This window comes from Lissotriton vulgaris, chromosome 2_1 (genome assembly GCF_964263255.1).
Source record: "Lissotriton vulgaris chromosome 2_1, aLisVul1.2, whole genome shotgun sequence".
Taxonomy (NCBI): domain Eukaryota; kingdom Metazoa; phylum Chordata; class Amphibia; order Caudata; family Salamandridae; genus Lissotriton; species Lissotriton vulgaris.
The window spans coordinates 2,114,891,642-2,114,914,917 of record NC_141687.1 but is presented as its reverse complement, the minus strand read 5'-3'; the positions used below and the strand labels follow the sequence as shown (position 1 = coordinate 2,114,914,917).

At 42.9% G+C, this 23,276-nt stretch overlaps 1 protein-coding gene across 3 annotated transcripts in view; it reads right to left on the bottom strand.

Annotated features, from left to right (window-relative positions):
• The window catches only part of APBA2 (amyloid beta precursor protein binding family A member 2), a 1,219,434-nt gene that overhangs the window by 302,817 nt on the left and 893,341 nt on the right, over positions 1-23,276 (bottom strand). For all 3 annotated transcript variants that reach the window (XM_086958387.1, XM_086958390.1, XM_086958389.1), the window contains one exon: positions 13,791-13,976. In XM_086958387.1, coding sequence (XP_086814513.1) covers positions 13,791-13,976 — 186 coding nt within the window. The remainder of the gene's footprint in view (positions 1-13,790; positions 13,977-23,276) is intronic.

Below are 23,276 nucleotides of genomic sequence, written 5' to 3'. Positions count from 1 at the left end.
GAGAATATTTCAGGAACTATCTAGAAGCCCTGGAAGACGAAAATGGCGAGGGGTTCCCCAGCAAGAGAAGGAAGAGAATATTGCTCTACAACCTAGGACTGGAAGGCATCAGAGTGTTCCAAAACCTAGTTCCCACACCACGACAGGCAGCGGACGATAACGTGTTCCAACATGCGATTGAAGATCTGAATAACCACTATAGACCTGCGGTGTGCACGTCCATAGATAGGTACACTTTCCAACAGAGGAAGAAAGCGGCGGGGGAGTCTATAGATGAGTATGTGGCGGCATTAAAGAAATTGCCAATCACATGCAAGTTTGGCGTCTTACACGACAAGTTCATTAAAGATCAGATAGTCATGCACACCACGATCTCAGCAATTCAAGATAAACTGTGGGTCAACGGGGATGCGTCCCTGAAGGAGGTTATAGCCATGGTGAAGAAGGCTGAACTATCAAATAGATGTGCAGAGGCAGCGAAGAAGGAAACAGCCACAAGGCCCATGGTCAACAAAGTCACTGAAGCAGACCCATCAGACAGAGGTAAAGCAGAGACGGGGGACATGAAGACTCCAGCTAGATGGACACCTAGGCCATCACCAGGGAAGAAACCCCCAAGTGACAACAAGAACGGGTGCTACCAGTGTGGCAGCCAGTCCCACGCAGCTCATGATAGATGTTGTTCAGGCTTCCGTGCCAAATGCATGTTCTGTGGAATAATAGAGCACTACGAGAAAGTGTGTCGCCGCAAGTTGAGTAGATCAGCAGTCAAGTATGTCGCACAAGAACCGGATGAAGAGGGGGACGACGTGGAAGAGGAAGACAATGTGTTATGCATTAAAGAACAAATACTAGGCATTGACTGCACTCGCTCCAAGAAACCTCAATGTGATTTGGTCATTGGGGGTGTGCGTATACAGATGGTGGCAGACTCGGGATCCCTGCATACCATAGTACAACGCAAGGTCTGGGAAGAGAGTTTCAAACAACATATAGGACCTCACCGGGAACCTCTGGATATACGACCAGTCACATTTACAGGGGAGCCAATCCCCATGGTGGGGTATCGAGCTCTGAAATTTGAGTTTAAGAATCGGAATGCGAGATGTGGAGAAGTGTGGCTCAATGGTTAGAGCGGCAGACCTTGATGCAGAATGCTGGCCAGGGACCAGGGTTCGATTCCCGCCTCAGCGGGATCGGGCTTAAATTCCTCTGACCGGATATTCTCGCCTCAGTGCCGAATCTAAGCATGGGCCCCACGCCTGCAACTCTGGGCAATAGCTTGCTTAGTCTCCACAACGGCCCCCGATGCACAAGGGATGCCTGGTTTCACCATGGGATGCCCGGGAGTGGACACCTCACAAGGAAAAGCCAGGAGGGGTTCCCTTGTGGTAGGAGTACAAGCGCCGGGATGCTTACGGGTTACTGTTCGCGATATACGAATACAACACATTTACACATTTACAGATGCAGGCTGAATGTGGCCTAGAAAGGCCCTTCAGTCCTGGGTTGGGTCGACCAAGGTGATCTGGGCATACAGCTAGACCCCGGAGGAGCCACACAAGTGTTGATGACCAGTCCAGGGCGACAACCAAATGTCACCAGCCTAAAGTAGGACTTTCCCACAGTATTTGGAGGCAAGGTGGGAAGATTGATGAAATGTACCCACAAGATAGAGCTCAGAGCAGAAGCCAAGCCAGTGTGCCACAAAGTAAAAAACATACCCTTAGCAATCAGAGAGGTGGTACAAGAGGAATTACAGAGGCTGGAAGATAATGGGATCATTGAGCCGATAAATAGTGCGGAATGGTTGGCGTCACTGGTGGTAGTGAGAAAACCCAATGGCAAGGTTCGCCTATGCGTGGACCTGAGGGAACTGAATAAGAACATCATAGTTGAAAAGTTTCCGCTACTAAGAATCGACGAAATGTTAGCCAAGACGAAGGGGGTGAAATGGTTTTCCACCATTGACCTCACCTCGGCATATCACCAAATAGCCCTACACCACATGTGCCGCAAGTTGACGTCATTCATAACCTCGTTCGGGTGCTACCAGTTTCGCAGGATGCCGTTCGGCCTTGCATCGGCAGCGGCCGTATTTCAGAAAGTGATGCACAAACTATTTAAGAACACCGAAGGGGTAGAGTACTTGCAAGATGACATTCTGATACTGGGCAACGATAGGGCGGACCACAACGCAAAACTGCTCCAGGTGATACATGTCTTGGAACGCAATGGCCTCACAGCAGAATGGGAGAAGTGTCATTTCAGAATGACGTTGGACACTTACTTGGGCCACGAGATCAGCGATCAGGGTGTCATGCCAAAACAAGCCAACGCCAAAGTTATGTGGGATGCACCACCGCCAAAGAGCAAGGAAGAAGTGCGCTCGTTCTTAGGGATGGCTGAGTTTTATAGCAAATTTGTGCCACATTTCACCACCAAAACGCACCACCTGCGACAACTCCTTCGAGACAAAATGTCTTTCGTGTGGACGGAGGAAACACAAGGAGAATTCCAGAGGATTAAGGAGGACATCTGTACTGCAGTTCTGTTACAAGGGTTTGACCAACAGGCAAGATCCATATTTACCACGGACGCGAGTGAGAAGGGACTAGGAGCCGTCCTAATGCAGGAAACGAGAGAAGGGAAAGTGTCCACTATCAGCTTTGCGTACCGGTCCCTGTCACCCACGGAACAAAAGTTTAATGTGGTGGAAAAGGAGATGCTAGCAACAGTCTGGGCCATGGAGAGGTTTCGCCAATTCCTCTGGGGCACGAGATTCAGGCTCAGGACGGATCACAAGCCTTTTATCAAAGTACTCACGTCGAGCGGACACGCTAATGCAACCCCCACATAGAAAAGATGACTTTGAAATTGTTGGACTATAGGTACGATGTTGAATATATCCCAGGAACACAAAACAAGGTAGGTGATTACCTAAGCAGGGCAGCAGCCATGGAGGAAGCACCGTTCAGCACGGAGGAAGAGAACATCAGGGTGGCGTTCCTGGAAGTCCATGAGAAAGTGATAAGTGCGCAGGAGTGGAAGGAAGCATATGAGAATGACACAGGTCTCAAGATGGTGAAGCAATTCGTACTTCAGGGATGGCCGGAAAAGAGACACTTAAAGGAGTAGCACAGGAAGTTCTTTGAAGTGTGTGAGGAGCTATCGGTTGGAGACCAGGGGACCTTCTTGTTAAGAGGAGGCAAGGTAGTTCCTCCCTAGTCATTGGTGCCACATCTGCTTGCTATCCTACATGAAGGGCACTTAGGCATCCTGAAGACAAAACTTAGAACCAGACAAACGTGCTGGTGGCCATCAATGGACGTCCAGATAGAAAGGCACGTAGGGGAGTGCAAGCAGTGCCAAAATGTGGACAAATCACAAACCTTGTTGCGGCCCTCCATGGGCAAGTCGACAACCCCAAAAATCCATGGGAAGAGCTGTCGATAGACATTCTCGGTCCGGTGCTAGATGCCCAACGAATCCCAAAATATGTAGTTGTACTCATGGACAGGTATTCCAAATGGCCGGATATAGACATACAAGAGGAAATGAACACGGAAAAAGTGTTGGAATTCCTTACAACCATATTCTTAAGGGAAGGAATTCCTCGCTCCATCCTAAGTGACAATGGGCCCCAATTTACATCGGAAAAGTGAAACTCCTATATGGAAAGAAATGGCATCAAGATCAAGCACAAGTTGGTATATCATCCCACCGGAAATGGCTAAGCCGAACGGTTCAATAGGGTCATCATGGGCTCTATGCAAGCAGCGATAGGGGCTGGAAAAAATTGGGAGAAAGAACTGAAAAGCACGTTGTTGGTCTACAGGATCACTCCAACTAGCACAGGATACAGTCCCTTCAAAATCCTGAGAGGTCGGGATCCCGTCACCAAAGACAATGTTGTGTGGAAGGAACGCACGATCATGAGCAAGTGGTCCCCTGCAGTGGTCCACCACAACCTGGAAAGAGCACCAAGAGTGTACATAAAACACTGCAACAAAAGGCGGAACGTCACAGAGACAGCATTGGAGAGAGGAGAGTGGGTCCGATTCAAGTTGGCCCAGCTGAGAAGGAAGGGCGACAGCAAGTTCAGCGCACCATTACAAGTAAAAGAAGTTTACAGTAGAGCGGCCTTACTGAGTGATGGAAAGGTGTGGTCACAGGATAGGATGGCCAAGTGCAACAAGATACTGCAGTGGACAAAAGAGGGAGGTGATCACCACGGTGAACCCCTTGCGGAGATGGTCCCTGTGGAGGAAGAGACAGCAAACAGTGGAGAGAACGTGAGTGAAGAGTTAGCAAGAAAAAGGGCCGATCAGAGCACAAGGGAACACCGGGTGAGCCAGAGTGAACCTCCACCAAGGGAGTATCAGAGGAGTGAGGAAAGAAGCGGATCCAGTGTTCTCCAAGAAGAAGCAGAGAAAGCATCAGATACACCAGTGAGAAGTACCCGTTCTGGCAGAACAGTGGTAACACTGGTGAAATATAGAGACTATGAGATGGGTGTAGTTAAGGAGCGTATGTGCAGACAGAATCTAGGACTTTGCTTTTGCTATGTTTGTTTATTCATTAAAGGAGGGAGATATGTAGTGTAGCGTTCTAGTCATTGCGGGCTACGCAACGACATAGAGCGTAGCCACCATGTTGCGGACAGTTACGGAGCCCGCGAAGAGTGCGGCTGCAACTCCCGGAGCTCCTTCCCCGTGCCTAGAATAAAAGAGTTACTACCTATAAACCTGCCTCTGCCTCTCTTTCAGGAGGTAACCCCAACACCACATCTAAGAAGTCGATAAACATTCTGCCAGCAGGCCAGCTGAAGTCATGTCCGCAGAATGGGAGTTAGTCTGCTCAGCTGATGCTCCAGGTGGTTGCTGGTTGGTGTCAACAGCTCAAAACTCGTACACTCGTACAACTGCAGGGATAGATGGAGCCCGGTGAAAACATGCTCTCACTACTGGGATTAGTATGCAGGCGGGTGAGCAAGTGGTTGCTTGCTCACTGATACTTCAAGTGGCCACCGGCACCTCTTACCTGTAGATAAGACAACTGTGTTGGACTCCACTCTGGTTGTTCATTGGTCCATGGGTGGTAGTGATGACACAATAGACAGGGGCTGGCATGATGGGGTTTTCAGTTTTATGGTGAACTAGTACGACCAGTGATGATGACTTGCCTTGATAGTCACAGGCCTTCTTTCTTGAGCTAAACACAAGAAAAAAGGTCAAGGCACTCTAGACCTGCACTGGTTTGAATGTTGTTCTAGGAAATATAGGCAAGAGGACGGTAGTGCGCGAACTGGGAACCTGAGCTCCCTTAGTATTTTGGAAAACCAAAATCAATACTATAAACAACAAAATGCTCAGCACATACCAATATGTTTCAAGAAAATTAATAAATGTTGTGATAACATTTACAAGAAGTATTCAATTGTCAATCTCAATCATAGTAAGTAAACTCCCAGAACCCAATAACTTTGCTGGAGACTTTGTTTAATTCAAAATTATTTTTGTCTTCTTTCTTTATTTGATAGACGAGATTCTCATTCAATCATTAGAACAAAATACATGATCATAGCCGATGGGACGCGTTTCGTCTCCATGAGACTTCTTCAAGACTTTATTTGTAATCCTGTATTTGTGCTTCCTGATGATTTTTTGCTCAAAGGTAAAACCCAATAATTTGTAAAACAGGTTTCTATCACTTTGTAAGATCGTGCCTGCAACAAAGCATAGATGGGTATTCTCCACAGTTAACACAGTTGGCGCTCAAAGTTTTCACAATCGTGTTTTTCTGTCTCAATCGATTGTCGGGACGAAAAGTAATTCGGTCCGATGTCCAAAATTCTCGAGAATTCTTTCTTGAGCTGTCGACAATGTGGGGTGATGCTGGCCAGGTGCTTACATTCGTTCTTCATTCAGGCATCTGCATCCTTTTGCCTGGATGTTTTGGGTTGCGAAGCGGGTGGGTGTCTTCGTCTGGATGTATACGCTGGGAAACATGGGGATTCTGTTAACGCGTGCTTGCGGCTTACTCTTGGTTCCCCCACTGTACTGGTGCGAGGTTGTCCTTGTTTCACCTTGTTGGCTTCTTCATATAGAGAGATGTGCTTCTTCGGCGGCTTGGGTCCTTTCAAGGGTGCCTACCTGGCCTATCCGCTCTTGATCTGCACTCCTGGGCTTGGTCATCAGGTTTCTTAGTGTGGACCGGGAGCAGTAGCATGCCCCTTCTACAGGGCTGGCCAACAGGACCTCTCAGTGGTCGACTGTCTCTGTTGACTGGCCTTGGGTGTTGGACTTCAGGTTTATGATGGTCAGGGCAGTCACTAATCCCTTCCTACCCTTCTTCTTGAGTGCAACGCTCTTCCACCTTAGTGGAGGAGATGCCGCTGCATCTGGGAGCCACGACCAGCCTTGAAGCAAGGAACCTGAAGGTAGTGGTGGGAAGAAAAGCGAACTGTGCTTTTGATATCCTCATTGCTACAGTGAACAAATACATGAAAATCTCTTTCCGTCTACTAAAATAGAAAACGGGAAGAAATGTGCATGGTGCAATTAAAACCAATGAAGTAGCACATAACAAATGGGCTGTCTAAAAAAATACAATGGCATGAAATGAGGTATCAAACAAAGGAAAAACTGATAAAGAACAGAAAATTGGTGCAGGCAGCAGATTGGGGCTCAGATGTCCAGAAAGTAGTCAGTGCAAATGAGGAACAAGTGACAGCCACACTGCACCAGAATGTGGGATTGTTAATGAAGACACAGCTGACATAGAGGAAGAAAAAACAGCAGGTGAGGTTATTCATTAACACACACTAAGAACTGAGGGGCATATGTATGACAAATCCGTTTTGCGAGTCCCTAATAGCGATTTTTTACGATTCGCTTTTAAGGACTCGCAAAATGGAATGCATGTAGGAATTGCAATATTATTTGCGATTCCTTAATATTCCTTAATTGCAGATAGCAAATTGTGATTCGCAATTAAGGAATACTCTCCCATTCATTCCTATAGGCCCATGGAATGAATGGGAAGACTTTCGCAATTTGTGAGTACCCATTAGGTTTTCGCAAATTGCGAATGCAATTTTAAAGGTTCAAAAGCACACTCTGTTGCACCCATGAAATGTGTATGTGTGCACATGTGGCACACGTACATGCCATGGCACTTTGAAAATTGCAAAAAAGTGCATTTTTCAAAGAAATCGCAAATTACAACCAGCCTGAAGTTGGTGGTAATTTGCGATTTCTTATGCCAAAATCAAACAACTTGGGAGCTTCCTGCATCGCATTTATGGAATCGCAATTTGCGATTCCATAAATGCATTTGCAAAATAGGAAATAGCAAATTTTCCGATTCCCTATTTTGCGATGCCCTTTTGGCATGAATGATATATCCCAAAAGGCCTTTCCCGTTCACAAACGGGCTGATTCTGAGAATCGTCTGTTTGCGAACAGGAAAAGGGCTTGATACATATGCCCCCTAGAACCTTCCTGTTTACCTACATTAGCATCTTCTATAGTTCATGTCCCACTTCATAGGGGGTTAGCACACTAGTGGCGCTCAACCAAAACAAAAACTGATGCCTGTACGGCCGCGCAGCCTAGAATTGGTCTGCGGTCACGGCAGAAGTGATTTTTAGTATTGGGAGTCTTTTCTTCTGTTTAGTCGGTGGCAGTTTCTTTGATTTTGCTTGGTCCTCTGTGTTTTTTAACCCGATTTTAAACTTCAGTGACTTAACTTACTTGTTAGCAACAGCAGCTATCTCCGGTCCACCGCGGCTCGGCTGTTTGCAGTGGAGAGTGTGTTGCCCTCCATTCTTGTTCAACTTCAGGTTTAGGCAGAAGGGGGTTAGCACACTAGTAGTGCTCAACCACTACAAAAACTGATGCCTGTATGGCTGCGCAGTAGGGAAATGCAGCAGGCCCGCCTTAGGCAAGCCCGTCTGGGCCCGTCTGCGGATGTCCAGGGCCTAGGGCCAGAACCTCTGCCCCTTTTAATACCCATAAAAGATTTTATTCTGCCACGGAACTTAGGGAGCTTGCCCCGCCTTCTCATATGGAATGCCACAATCCTATCGAGCTTGGTGGCTTTCCTCTTATATGCAAAACTGTGGGTTTACCTCCAGTCTCCCCAGAATGAAGTGTGTCTGTAAACTAGAACCTAAAAATCCAATTCGCTGTCTGGCTATTAATTGCTGCTCCCTAACTAAACCCAAACAGGAGATTTATTATATTATTAGGGACTTACAACCTGATGTTCTATCGTCCACCAGGGCCGGCGTTTAAGTGTATAGCATCTCTGGTGGACTGCTCTTCTCTATTGGCAGTCATTTACAATAAGCGTATTATTCTGGGTGACCTTAACCTCCACTATGAAGATCGCTCGTGCAAGGGGGCTCTGTCCCTTATCAATGACCTAGAAACTCTGCATCTGGTACAGAGAGTCTCGGGCCCCACTCACATGAAAGGTCACACTTTAGACCTGATCTTTTTGAATTTTTCTACTCTGCTGGTGGATACCCCATCATATTTCCCTGGTCTGATCGCTTGCTGATACCTTTTTCTTTTCTACTTTCTAATGTTAGTGGGAACTCCCTCTCAGGAAACCTGCAACAGCATTGTTGACTTTTTCGGCAGTAAAATAGGCAAAACTAGGAGACATTCCTGCCGGAAGCCAAGGAATATAGAGCTAAATTGACGATAACAGATTACTCACCATCCGGGGTGCTCTCAGGTCTTAAACAGCCCTTCGATGAAGGAATTACACGATTGCTTCGCCTTTGGATCCAGTCCCGCCTAGGATTCACCAAGTAGGAATGTTCCCCATCCTTCCCCACCTCAGACAACTTATTATGATGTCTCAAAATTTGGGGTGGTACCCTAGAAATTGAAAAATGCCTCCGTGATCCCCATATGGAAAGATCTTACTGTTGATGCCTCGATTTTGGACAATCTTAGACCTCTCTTGCCTGCCCTTTTTGCGAAAATTATGGAAAAACATGTTAATCATCAACTTAATTGCTTTATCTAAGAAAGAGAACTACTTCACCCATCCCACTCTGGTTTTTGGGCTGCCTAATCAACAGAATCTTCCCTACTTCGTGTCAAAGACTGAGCGAATTTGCATTGCTGGCTTGGCCCTAAGTGGCTTTCTTCTTTTTTGTCTAACTGCTCATTGCAAGTAATCCAGAGACCTTTCCTCTCCGAGACACTGACTCTTCCACAAGGAGTCCACAGGGCTCTATCTTGAACCCCACCCTATTTAATATTTACATGCGCCCTCTAGCAGAAATTATTGAAAACTATAATGTTGAAGTAGTATCATATGCTGATGACACACAATTGATTGTGACTCTCTCTCAGCATGAGGCCGGTTCGGCTCTCCAGTTTAAATCCTGCTTCATAGAACTGGCCACTTGGATGACCGAGAGCTGCTTAAAGCCCAGTGCTAATAAAACAGACATCGTGATATTTAGAAAGACTCCTTCCATATGGTCAATGGCGCGGTGGCCGGATTCCCGTGACCGGATCCCTGAACCTAAGCCGAAGGTTAAAGATTTGGGAGTTTGGCTCTATACTAATATTTCTTTTGAACCCTAAATTAGCCTTGTGGCTGGAAAGTGCTTTGGCACTCTAAAAATGTTTAGAAAGACGCTGGATCTCCTCCCTATTGAATCAGGTAAAACGGTGGTTCGCGCACTAATCACATCCCAGTTAGATTACTGCAATGTGCTCTATCTGGGAGCTACGAAGCCTAAAAAAACTCCAAAGTGTGCAAAATGCTGCAGCCTCCCTGGTTCTTAATCTCCCCAAAAGGACTTCCGCTACTGCGGCTTTAGACACCCTCCACTGGCTTCTGCTGGAAAAAAGAATCTGTTTCAAGGTTCTCTGTCTCTGCCATAAGATTCTGGCTTTGAAAGGTCCCAAATACTTGTGCCCCCTGATAAAACCCTATTTTAAGTAATGTTACCTAAGATCCTCTGAGGCCAACTTGGTGCAAATACCTAAGTTCCAAAGGGCCAGATTGGGGGCACGTTCCTTTTCCTTTCTGGCGGCTAAGATTTGTAATTCCCTCCTGGCACTGATACGAGCTGAACCTTCTGAGACTCGGTTTAGGAATCTGCTAAAAAACCTGGCTTTTTAATTCTGTATAATTGTCCACCAGGGCTTCGATGCTGCTTCTGCTGGGATTCTGCAATCTGGACTTGGTGTTAGTGTGGGGACACACTGGTATGATGTAATCAGGCGCTCTATACATTTAGGTATTATTATTCTATTATTATACCCTGGCACATGTAGGAATAGTTGTTATGTACCAGAAGACTAGTGTTTAATCCCTGTTATGGAACTAGGATATATTAGAGAAGATGCACAACCGTTCTATAGGCTGCATTTTTGTAATGAGAGAATTCTATTCATGTTAACCCCGTGCTTAGTAAGCACACACTATAGTGTAGATAGTGTAGTGCTCAAAGTTGATGATAATGTGAATTAAACGCTGTGATACACATATACATTCAAGGTTCTCAAAGAATTCTAATGGAAGACAACGTTATGTAAGAATGATGCGCTGTAAACACACAATGAATGACAGCAACAGTAAACAGGTGCAACGGATAAATGAAAGGGGATGATGTGGAGATACCTTAATGGGGAAACCTCCTACCACGGCATGGCACATTGGGACAACATTTATGAATGGTTAATGAATGTGCACGTAATTGTGAGTCATCCATTAATAATTTGACTCTCTTTACACTAGGACCTAGAAGTGAAGTGATAACATCAAGATTCTGTAAACACCCTCCATAAAATAAAAGCCATAGATTGCACCCTATCATTGAAAAAACAGTGGATCTTAGATTCCATCTAAATCTTGTGCTCGGGATGCCAAAAACACTAATATTCTGAATGTAGAGGATGAGTGCTTGATGCCATCAATCATGGTCTCAAAGTGGAACCCTAGTCAAGTATGTGAGGTAGCACACACCATATTTCACATTAACATACTTCTGCTCACAGAAGGTTCTTGTGCAGTGAGTGTAATATATCCAACAGGAAGCTTTGGACATTTACTCATCTCTCAAACTGATGGCCTTGTACCGAAAAATTGACCTTTAAGACTTATGTGTAACTGTTGGGTGCGTAGCTACTTCTTTTATGAAGCATTTCCTAACAACATAGAGTGACAACACACTGATGCGGTGTGTATCGTTACTGTAAGTATGTGACATGTCACCTGGTGGCTCAACTGTGACATGGGTGCATTTAAAGGCACCTGTGACCTTGGAAATCGGATATGGCATAGTAGTTTGCCATTACCTACTGCAGATTGAGGCGTGGTTTGGGGAACCTGGTATCACTCGCATCTAAAAAATATCAGAAACACAGGTAATGTACTTTTTGAGATGCCAGGTGCTGATGCACATATGATCTTGAAGAAGCCTGATGCCAGCCGATGCAGTACATCAAGTACTTCTATATAATCTGGAATTGCAAGTAACCTATCTGTTGCTGGATTAGGAGACAGTGATGTCTGTTCAAGGAACTATAGTAAAGTTGAAATGTTCAATCTATACCTTTGGTTGAAGGTGCCAAATGGTCTCAACCCTTAAGTTCGGTCTTTTAGCCCTAAGCAGTCTACTGTTGGGACCTTTTCTGGTCATTTGCATTGATTTAACTCAACTCTGAAGCTCAAGTAAAGAGTAATATTCCTCATGACAATTATACTAAACTTTGTAACACGTTTAACGAATAAGGGAAAGTAAAGCAGGCAGAGTTTGTACAAGTAAGGGACAAGTAGTGTCATGAAAAAGTAGTGTTAGAGAGCAGGCAAGAATTGAACCGCTGTTTAACCACATCGCTGCTGCACATTTTCCCCTCCGGTGCTGAAGGTTTCAGATTTACATCATTTCATGACGAGCTCAGCTCGTCATCAGCACAGCTCCACTGTGCCTCATGACGAGCTGAGCTCGTCATGAGCATGGAAAGGGTTAATAAAGGGATGACATAACAGACTAGCTGCTGCGAGCACGGATTGTAGCATTCAAGGTGAACTACTGCACCCTGAGCCAGGCAACAGAATCGGAGGCCCGAGAGCAGGGTTCAGGAAGACATGCCCTGTCCAGTAGTTAGGGAGTGTGGGTGTAGAATACACTGCTATCCTAATACCGTTGTTGTAATCGTTGTTGTAATACTTTATTCGATAAAATATATCATAAAAGTACAGACATAAAATTACATTAAACAATTTACCAAGTATTACTACAAATCAATTAACAGTAAAAACCATCACTCCAAACAATTAAAAATGTGGAGAAAAGTCTGCAGAGATTTTTTTTTTTTTTAAAAAGGAAACATTCTTAAATGTGAATCTGGTCAGACGTTAAAAGAAGCCTAGATCGTATAAACCAAGCACTGGCCAAATACTTAGCTATCCCGCAAACTATGTACATTGAGGTAGTGTTGGTTAGAATGATGCGCAGAGCTGCTCTGTGGTCCCTAACTCCCATCTCCCTACACACAGGTTTCAGCCATTTTGCTCTGACGTGTTTATAGGCATTACATGCAAACAAGAAATGGCCAAGAGATTCTTCCAGGCATGGGCAACCAGGACATTTTAGATTATCCTAATACAACAGCGTCCCCGCAGTAGAGACAGGCTACAGTAGCATCAAAGAGCCCCTGCACCCTCCAGGTTCCATGGTCGCTTTACTAACCATTTAGCACCGTTCTGTCCTATGATGCAGAGGACAGGGGAGTCACAGAACTGACGCTGGGTCCCCGCAGCACCAAGAAAAGGACACACCTCCTGCAGATGGTGGAAAGTAGGTTACAGTTTAGCTCACAACAGTTATTGCTTATGAAAGATTGGGATCTGTCCTGGAACGGCAGCAGAGTAAAATATAAGTTAGCCACACATTATTACCTTTGAAAAATCGTGCGCAATCCCGGAGAAGCAGTGTTGTAAAAGTCATGAACACGTTATTGCTTACGAAAAAGGGTATGTGGTCCCAGACTGGCATTGGAGTAAAGTAAAAGTTATTGACACATTATTGCTTATGAAAGAGGGTGCATGGTCCCACCAGCAGCGGAGCAAAGTAAAAGGTATGCATGCTTATTGCTTATAAAAGAGGGTGCATGGTGCTGACCAGCAGAGGAGTAAAATAAAAGTTATACGAGTATTATTGTTTTAAGAAAGAGGGTGCGCGGTCTGATTGGCAGCGGAGTGAAATAAAAGTTATTTGCGCAGCGGCCCATGAAACGGGCATCGTGATGATTAAATAAATGATGCAGTGTACTAGAAGCAGGATCACACACAGTGTAACACGAGTAGTACGTAAAACAAACAGCCCCCAAAGAAACACATACATGCCCATAGCGAATGAGAACTGTAGTTGGTCGGTGCTGCTGAGCGAGAACCGAAAGTAACATATCGGGAGCACCAATCAATGAGGAGCCAGCAAACAAGAGTGAAGCATCAGTGAACAAATGGCAAGCTGCAGGCGGGATTACACTCTGCATAGTGATAACAGAAGGTCTTCCAGACAACGCATGTGCGCTGCCTAGGCTCGACCTAAAAACTAGGCCTACTAAAAAGAAACCCAGGCTACCTATTATTTGCAATGTGTAAATTCAAATTCATCTACAACCAAGTTCCATAATACCCAAACCATAATGATGGAAGAGAGAAAATCAGTGATTAAGTAACCATTAGTGGTGATCAAGCACTTAACAAAACCTAATAATATTGATTAAAAAATTACTTTTGCTTACATCTTCTGATTCAAAGACATGGCAGATCATCTTGTATTGCTTCTTCCCTTCTTGAGCGCCAGGTGTTGTCTCAATACAATCCTGAGAAGCTGATCTTGGCATTCGACGTCTCGCCATGAGAACAACAATGTTGCCAATATCAGCGATATATGAGATTGTGCGCAAAGCATGATCCATCATTGTTTCCTGCAAAAACAAACAAGTAAATTATGTCCGGCTCTCCGCCATGTGGTGCTACCATAGTGAGCTCCTAAGTATGTACAAGGGTAGAGAAAAGAAAGAAATATTTTTAAATATACATTAGCACCTGAGCCTCCATTTAATAAGGAAAAGAGTCAGTTAGGAATATCTTAGTGGCAGTAAAGACTATTACTTACGCCTGATTGTCAAAGGGAGAAAGCAATTCCAGGTATGTAGTCACCTTTGTAGTCAGAGGATCCACTGCACAGCTAACGGCTCTAGACTATGCTCAACTTTATCAGGGTCATGGTCAATAATTACGGGAGACTAACCATAGTTTTTGATTGAACTATTTAGTTGGAAGGTAACAGGAAGCATACCTATTGGATTTTTGATAAAGCTCTGTGATTTTGTCCTACTGAAAGACATTGTAGTCAATGCCAGGTTTTGAGGGTCACAAAACAGAACTTAATCAAAGGCTGATAAAAGGTTTTAATTACAATCCAATCATTTATTGGTGGTTCATTCTAATTTTAGGAATTGTGTTTAGTTCTAAGATGATATCTAGGGGTGGGCGGAATATGCCGTCTCGACCCCGAATTTAGTGGAATTTTGGCAGCTCTGCGTTACTCTTGCAATGCGGAGTTCTGGTCAAATTCTGCCAATCGGCACCTGGTGGACTTTTTTGTTGTGTGCAGCTCCATAATGGTAAGTTGGCAAGCACAAGCGAGAATTGGCAGTACCTAGCATGATTTCCGGTCACTGGGGGGACACCCCGCGAGATTTGTTTACACGTGCAGTTGCGACCGTTCATGGTCAGAAGGCTGACGCTCAAGTAGGAAATCTACTTGAGCAGCAGCAAAATCAACTTTAGCACACAAAGTGGTGCTGTTTGTGTTAATTTTTCAGTGCAGAAAATTATACTGCCACTAAATCGTAGAGCAAGCAGCGTAAAATGCCTATTTCTACCTGTTGTAGGAAATCCACAGAATCTCAGGTTATTGTTATGCAATCCTGTGCATTTCCGCAGTCAAATTCCACCAACCTCACCCTGTGAAAAATGTGCATGTGGCAACTATTTAAAAGCAAGTGAAGTTGGTCACAAGACTGATGATAGAAACGGACAGAAATGGATGGGTGTTGGGACTCCTTTATTTCAGGAACTTGTAGAAGTAGTACTATTTTGAGGCATCTATCCAGACGTTTGCACAGGAAAGTGAATTATTCTAAATCTGTCTTTTACAGAAGCATGCTTCACAATAGGAGCGTATTGTGTCAGTTAGGTAAAGAAGTGATATGTGGGCTGATATTGTAATGAGGGTTGTTTTAGGTACCAACTATGAATTTTCTGGCTAGATAACGACCGCTAAGGAGTTAATCAATATACAGCATTTTCGTGCTATACAGTTGTCTGATTTGCAATTTGCTGTGGGGCTTATCTGGCCTAGAAGTAATATTGTGAATCATGAACCAAACAAAGATACTTAGAAACAGGATGTTAATTAAAACTGGAGAAGAGAAAGCAAGGGAGCAGACACAAATTAGTTGGGCCACATAACTTGTATCATAGAATCTTCTTGGAACTAGCTGAGATGTTAAATGGAAATGCCACAACAGTTATTGAACAGTGATGTTGATAATGCAGAGTTAGCAAACTGGAGAATTGCACACATATGATCTGTGTTCCAAACAGAACAAGGCACATGACATACATATGCCGCATGCATATCACACCAATGCGATGTGTGAGACACAAAAACATAGATATGGATCTAAGGTGGTTTTAAACTCCCATAATGGTATTATACACAAACAAATATATAGATTGAACTATTCCACACACCAAGATGCCTTCAGAGTCTTCAATGTTCATATTTGACCCTCACCAATTCTGATCAGAATAGCATAGCACTTATAAGAAGCCTGTAGTTCAGGTGGGGTATATTTTCAATCCTAACAACCAGGAAGAACCACACTACATTGTCCTTCTAACTGCAGTCTGAAGTGTGGTGAGCACTCGAATGGATCTACTATCTTGATAACTGCACTTTCTGTTTAGGGATGCTGCACTCTCTCTACACCAGTCTCAGCTGGCGTTCCCTTTCTTGACCACTGCCTATTCTCACTATACATCACGTCCCTCTCACCTCTAATCAGATGGAAGAATTGAGTTTCTTTCGCTTTTTCAGCATTCCATCCCAGATTGAAACACATATAATTCACTGTCTCACAGTCATCCAACATTAGATGGCACCCCAGCATCTCATACATAATTCACCAAGGCAGAGGTCATCAATTTCTTGGCAGCTTCTACTATCCAAACTACATTCGTTTCTCATATTATCCCTCACTCCTTCTAACTTTACTCACTTACCTCTGTGAGGAACCTCACTGTTTTATTTATTACGTTCATGAATCAACAGCCTTTTAAATCCTTCACCAACTCTGCATCCAGGTTCCCTCTATTGAGTACCAGGGTACTCTTCCCCAGCTCACCTATCACTATTCACCATGGCGTAATAAACACCCCACTTATGAGCAATTTGTATTGTCTTAATAATGTATTCTCCTCCAATACGGCCCCTCGGGATGCCTGGCTTTCACCTTGTGGATACCCTGCTGGGGTTATCTCACAGGGGAATACCAGGACGGGTTCCCAAAGCAAGCGCCGCGAGACCCCTTTGGGGTGATACGTGTGCTATATAAGTAACCATGTTTATGGTTTTTTTCCCCACCTTAATAACAATCATATAATTCACTATTAGGGCCCTTTGCAACCCACAAGTAAGCATGCACTGCTCTGCACAGTCAACAAGATGGCTGGCCGTTAACCAATAAAGAGTCAAATATAACCTTACATTTTAGTATTCATAAAACTGCAAGTAACCTCTCCCTCTTAGCTTTCCTATATCGCCACTTCCCACTTTGTTCACTTTGCTCTGCTAATCATACCGTACAGTGGAAGCAAAATCTCTTCTGTAAAAAAATATGATTTTTAAAGCTCAGTCCAATTCAATTAATGTCTAAATGCCCAGCTTGTCTTGAATCATAAGAGTATGAGTGGCATTCTGACCAATGGTGTCTTATGGAACCATGGTTCAGAGTTCCACATACCTCATATTCTATCTTGTGTCAATTGGCCCAGGCTCTTTTGAGAAAAAGTTTATTGTATTCATGTTAAATAAATACATGAGTTAATTTACCTCGTCTGACCTTCTATTTGTGAACGTTACAGTAAGCCTTCTCCTCATTGGAGAATAGGAGAACAGTAGCCTTGCGCAGGCCGCATAGACACATATTTTCTCAGGATGTCTTTCTTGGCAGGCCGTCTCACCCTTCTCTATTCACCTTTGCATCCAGCGAAAGATAGGTTACAGATGCAAAAACACAGACTTCATCCTTTAGATGAGTTAAAATGAGGTGATCTAAGGGTACACGGAAAATGCAGACCACACTCATTGCCTCCTTGTATAAAAATATAACAGAATAATAGCAAAAAACGTGACTGTAACTTTTGTTTTATGAACACCAGATCATAGAGAGGAAGTGGCATTAAAATATTAATTTGCCCATTTTGTAGCTCAAATGCCCTGCGCTCGTTTTTATAAAGGTTAAACAAACATGCCAATGATGGCTTTTGATAGTCAGTATTATAACTTTCAAAGCATCTCTTGTATGTCATCAAAAAAGGTGAGGCACGCTGATATACCCAGATATTTCCAGTCACTGGTAAATAAAAAGTGCCTTCAGTATATACACTAAACAGGTCTTTAACCAGCACTTTAGCGCTTATGTGCTGTAAAGTGTTTGTTGCAGGAGTGGCTGCAGATGGACCAAGTGAAAATATAGAAAGCCAGTGCTCTACTGGACGAACAGGAGACTGAGAGACAGAATGTCCCTGTGTGAACAGAAGAGTGGGGAAAGACAGCAAGAGAGTGGCACAAGCCTTTCATAGAGTCATTCTCAATCCATGCTATACCAGCCTGCAGTTCCTTTAACTGTTACTAGTAGTGCTAGAGGTATTCCTCACAGTGACTCACCATCAGGACACAAGAGAATTATGAGCACAGCAGATGCCCTTGAATGTCTCCTTTTATTGAAGGTGGAACAGTACAGTGGCCAACAATGCAACTATGATTTGTTATGGATAGTGGGTTATTAATTAGGGTAGCAGTGATACCACCAAGACTAATAAGATCACAGACCTGCCAGGATAAAACACATTGTAAATAATTTTAACTTGGTGTCAGCTACCTTGTAGCTATAGCACTGAGTGGACAGGCTTAACTTAGGAAAATCTGTAAAGTATTTAGAATTAACAAAACAGTAATAGAGCAAAAACATAACAGAAAAAAAACAAGAACCAATTTAGAAAAGGTAAAAGGTAATGAGAAAAAATAAATGAGTAAAATGACACAAAAATAACAAAAAATATGAATTTACCAATTTAAGGTAACAATCACAAAGAAAAATTAAAGCTGCAGCCGCCGATTTTAGGTCACTTGCAATGAAGAGCAGGTCGGATACACCAAGCGAGTTTGTCCTGATCAAAAAGTTTACCTTCTAACTAAGCTACTGAAATGGAAGTCAAAATCCTCCAATGTGTTGCAGACTGCATCTTCCGACATCTCTTCGAAAGCTAGATATCTGCTACGCAAAGTAACACTGAAACCATTGGTTTTGGCAGAAAAAGCACTGAGCGAGAGAAATTCAAATTTCACACTAATAACGTTTTTGTGTCAAGCGGATACTTCGATGCAGTCGCCTGGTCAAGATTTCTATCTTCAATAATTTTTATGGAGCTCAAAATCCTCCAGCGGGGCAAGCCTAAAGCTCTATCTAACAAAGTTGCTTCAAAGTTAGACACCACTCCAGGGAGGAAGAACTGGTGCTCTAGAGGCCTTGGAAGTCCAAATGTTTTGTAAGTTACAACCTTTTAGAGTTGCTGGAGCACTCTTGTCACTTCTAAGGCTCCGATCACTTCAGAAACAGAACTTAGGGACAAGGAGGCAGGGACCAGTTCAGGTCCTGATGCATCTTTAGCTGGGCATTTTATGAAAAATGCCTCTTGCAGCTAGTCCACCTCACAGTCCTGGGCAAAAGTGGGATAAAGTTTAGCCCTTCAGTCCTCCACACAGGTCTCAAACAGCAAGTTCAGTTCTCTTCTCTACTCCCACAGGCCCAGAGAGTGTTCTGATTATCTGTCGGTCAGGTGCCAGCTTGTATGTTTAACTAGCCAGTGAGTGAGTGAGGTGGCTCCAGGAGACTTGCTAATAAATTAGGAAAAATTCCCGATGACAAACCTACCAACTTCTGCACATTGTGTTTCCCTTACTGCAAACTTTCCCATAGTGTACTATTTTGAGGCAAATCTAACATGGCAGCATATTCCTGCCCCTGAAGAAGGTTTCTGTGCCAGCAAGGGGTGTGTTAAGGGAAATAAGTCCTCTCATTTCTTCAGCTACACCAAACTGGTTTTGGGAGCAGCTCCACCTCCTACTGGGCTGGTGCCAAGCTGGTACCAAAGGACCCATGGAACAAATAACTTCTCTTCCTCAGGGCTCCTTTTGCTCTGACCTATGAATGGGAAGGCCTCACCCTGGTCGCTTTCAAGGTAATGAAGTTCCTGTACCCTCCCCAGCTGCCCTTCCCGAAATGATATCCATCATATACTCTGCACGCAAATCTTCCTTTCGAAAGGGTTAAGCAAGAATTGTTCCCTCCCTAGGAGCAGTTATTAAAGGGGAAGTACTGGCAAGGCCATCTACCAGGAGGTTAATGCTAATTAGCCTACATAAGGCAGAAACAGGTAAAGTAGTAACTGTTTAAAAGGCTATATTCTTAAATATTTATTAAAATCCAACTTCACAAATCAATTGGATTTAAGTAAACTTTAAAACATTGTTTGAATTATTCAAGCAGCTTCTTCAAAACCAGTGGTAGAAGGGTTGGGAGTTTATTCTGAACTTTAGTTTATCTCATAAGACAGCTATGGGGGTCTCAAGAGAAAATGGCATTTGGGGGCTAGTCAATGTATGTAGGTACATGCCAACCTTAAATTCTTGCATGTACTCCTTTTAAATTTTAGGCACCCTACAATGAGGTCAAAAAGACCTACTTATGAGTGGGTTACTTAAATGTAGGATTAATAGGACTAATTCCTGTCAAAAATAATTACCATGTTGTGTTTGCCTGTAGGTTTAAAAGCTGCAGGAGTCAAAATATTCAATAGGCCTGAAGCCATGTTGACATTGTTAGCTTAGTGGAGGGCAAAACATGTGCTGCAGTCCACTGATGACTTTTAACTTTTCCTTACCATTGGTGCACCATGTACTATGGTCTTTCTTGGAAGTTAAATATGCCAATTAGGAGTTAGCCAATTTTACCATGTTTGAGGAGTTAGTGAACATACAATGGGCAGCGTCCCAGCATGCAGAGTTAAAAAACCAGAACAATCAGTCCAAACAAAATGCAAAGAGAGGCATTTGGCAACATGTTCGGCATTAGCAAGGCAGATAATGTAAAAGGTCATGGCTTCATCAGATACATTTACATATCCACTGTTGCTACTCTAATCACATGAGTTTTATTAGGCTAAAATATATGTGCTAATTCCGATTGATGATTGACAATATTGTAGCTTTCGGTAAATGTGTTGTATTTCACAAATCTTTCAAACCAGCTCCACTGTGCAGGAGGCCATGGTGGAAACGAAGCCTCAAGGGCTTTAATTGATGTGTCTTGTTACCCATTTCCCCATGAAGGCAGCCATTTGCACAGAGGTCCAAGGTTAAAATGCCAAGTTGCCAGAATGGTCGGGCCAGCCCTAGTGAAAATACTGAATACAATAATGGGCACACAGCACATTTACAAGCTACAGTGTATTCACCACAATACATTTCGGTAAGATTTTGTTAGCACTATCTGCATTGTTGAACTAACTCAACAATGAAGGCCAACTTCATAAATTATATGTAGATATGTCAATAATAAGAAAACTACATATTGAGAAGCTGTGTTTTCTTCATGAATTGTTTGTGAAATCCTTGTAACAAAGAATATCTCAAAATAGAGCCTTCAACAATACTAGAAAACAACAATTGCAAATTAACCTATCAGTGGTTTTAAATAGCTGGAATGGCAAGTCTCTAAAACCCATCCAATTTCAGTTACTTTGAGGATTTTATTTTTATGAATAGACATTTGGAGACATTTTCTTTTCCCAGGCGTGCTGTACATAGAAGCAAACCCGTACGTAAGGCAGCAAACAAAATGAGTGTAACACACAGTTGATGGCATGGTATGTTTATGACACGAGGTTGAGTAATGGGGACACAAACATGAATAGAATTGTATTTCATTATGACAAAGGAGAATGAACAATAGGAACACTGACATTAAAAAATAATTCCAATTCATGGGCAAAGTAATTAAAATAGAACATCAATTAAAATATATTTACAAAGACTACACATTTATGATGTTCGGCATGTGAAAAATAAACAATGCTGAAAATTGTAAGGTTTGTAAGTGAGACAAAGAGCGAGTGTATGCATGCATTCAAGTGTGTGTATTTGTGTGTGCGGGTGTGTATATATATATATACACACACACACACACACACACACACACACACGGTTCTACACGAGCGAGTGTCCCTTCCTGCCTGCTTGTCGGTCTGTATTAGCTTCGGGCATTTCCCTGTTCACAATTGCCATAGGCTTCACATTTCACAACAGGTTTGGACGAAGTAGCGGGGGAGTGACGTTTGTGTAAAGGATTAAAAACAAAAAGCAATACAACCACTTGTAGCAAAACAAGTTTGTTATGGCCATTATAATGTGCCAAGCCAGGAATGTGATCCTCAATTCGAAAATTGTCCATTGCTTTCGACACTCATCATATGTGGAATGGTAGGCGTACGATTTGCATAATTTTGTTTTTGTTTAATTACACGAAGTCTCGGGGAAAATCGGTAAAATTCTGCAAAATGCAAATCTGGAATTTAGCACTAGAGTTAAGCACGAAATGCATCCTCGTGTCTCAAACAAAACAAATGTACAGCGAACAAGACCTACTTCTATTCAATTCATTCATATTGTTCCGGTGCTCCTGTAATATGATTTTTACTCGCATGGCTACGAAATTATGTGACATGTCATAACAGAGTACTGTCAGAGAATTGTGCAGAACAAAGTCAATTGTATTATTATATCATTATATTGCGAGGTTGCCAGAATAATGAAATTTCACCAGGCATAGCAACCGTATGATAGTCGTGTGTTGGTTGATATATTCTGCTCTCCGAAATACATTTTCTGAATACTATAACTTTATTAATTGTCTTTAATACTGACAATATCAAGAGTAATCAAGGCAATGCTCGATACTGCACACCTTCATCAACCAGGCTTCGTGATTGCAATCCTCGAAGTGTTCATGAACAAAACTTGCTCTTGTTTATAATAGTTCGGGCGCACGTCAAGGATGTCCCTGACTGAGAATTCACGGTAGGCCTGAATGTGCTGATCTTTTTACGCCTGGTAGCATGGATGAAACAAAACTGTAGTAACGTTTACAGCTCTGATATTGTAATGATAAGCAGCCTGCAAGAATAACATGGAAAAATCATATTTACCACTTCCTACTCGAGTACTACTTCCAAGAAACTGCAGAAAACATAATTAGGAATAAACATGCAGCTAATCAAATTTAGCCGTCGGCAAGAACTTGACATACTCCAATCTGGCACCATGAAAATTCCTACAAATAGCTTCCCCTCTCCTAAAATTACATCTAGCAAACCAGTGCAGCTTTGTTCTCTTTATTCTTGTAATCTCTTCGGGGACAGTAGAAACCAATAGTTATTTTAGGGAATAAGATAATTCACTCTGAAATGCAGAGTTAATCTTAAACTCAGCCGAACGGATCAAGCCAAGTCTGTAGTCAAGATAATATAAATCGAATATTCACATAACTTTTCCTGAGACAAGGGATATACCTCCATGGACAAATCAAACGAAGCAGACAGCAATACATTAATTTCACATTCTAATCAACAAAGGTTCCTTTTTCAAACATACTTTTTTTTCAAAGCCGAACTCATTATATAGATTGCAAGCAATCACACAGATACTTTACTAGAACAACTTCATGTCTAGCAAATCTAATCATTAAAATGGGATCAGCACAGCAGCGCATACTTACATTTGTAAACAACACTATCTTAGGTACAGTTATGTATTAACCTCCTTATTTTGACATCTTACTAATTAGGTGAAGGATACAATAAACCTGTAGTATGTT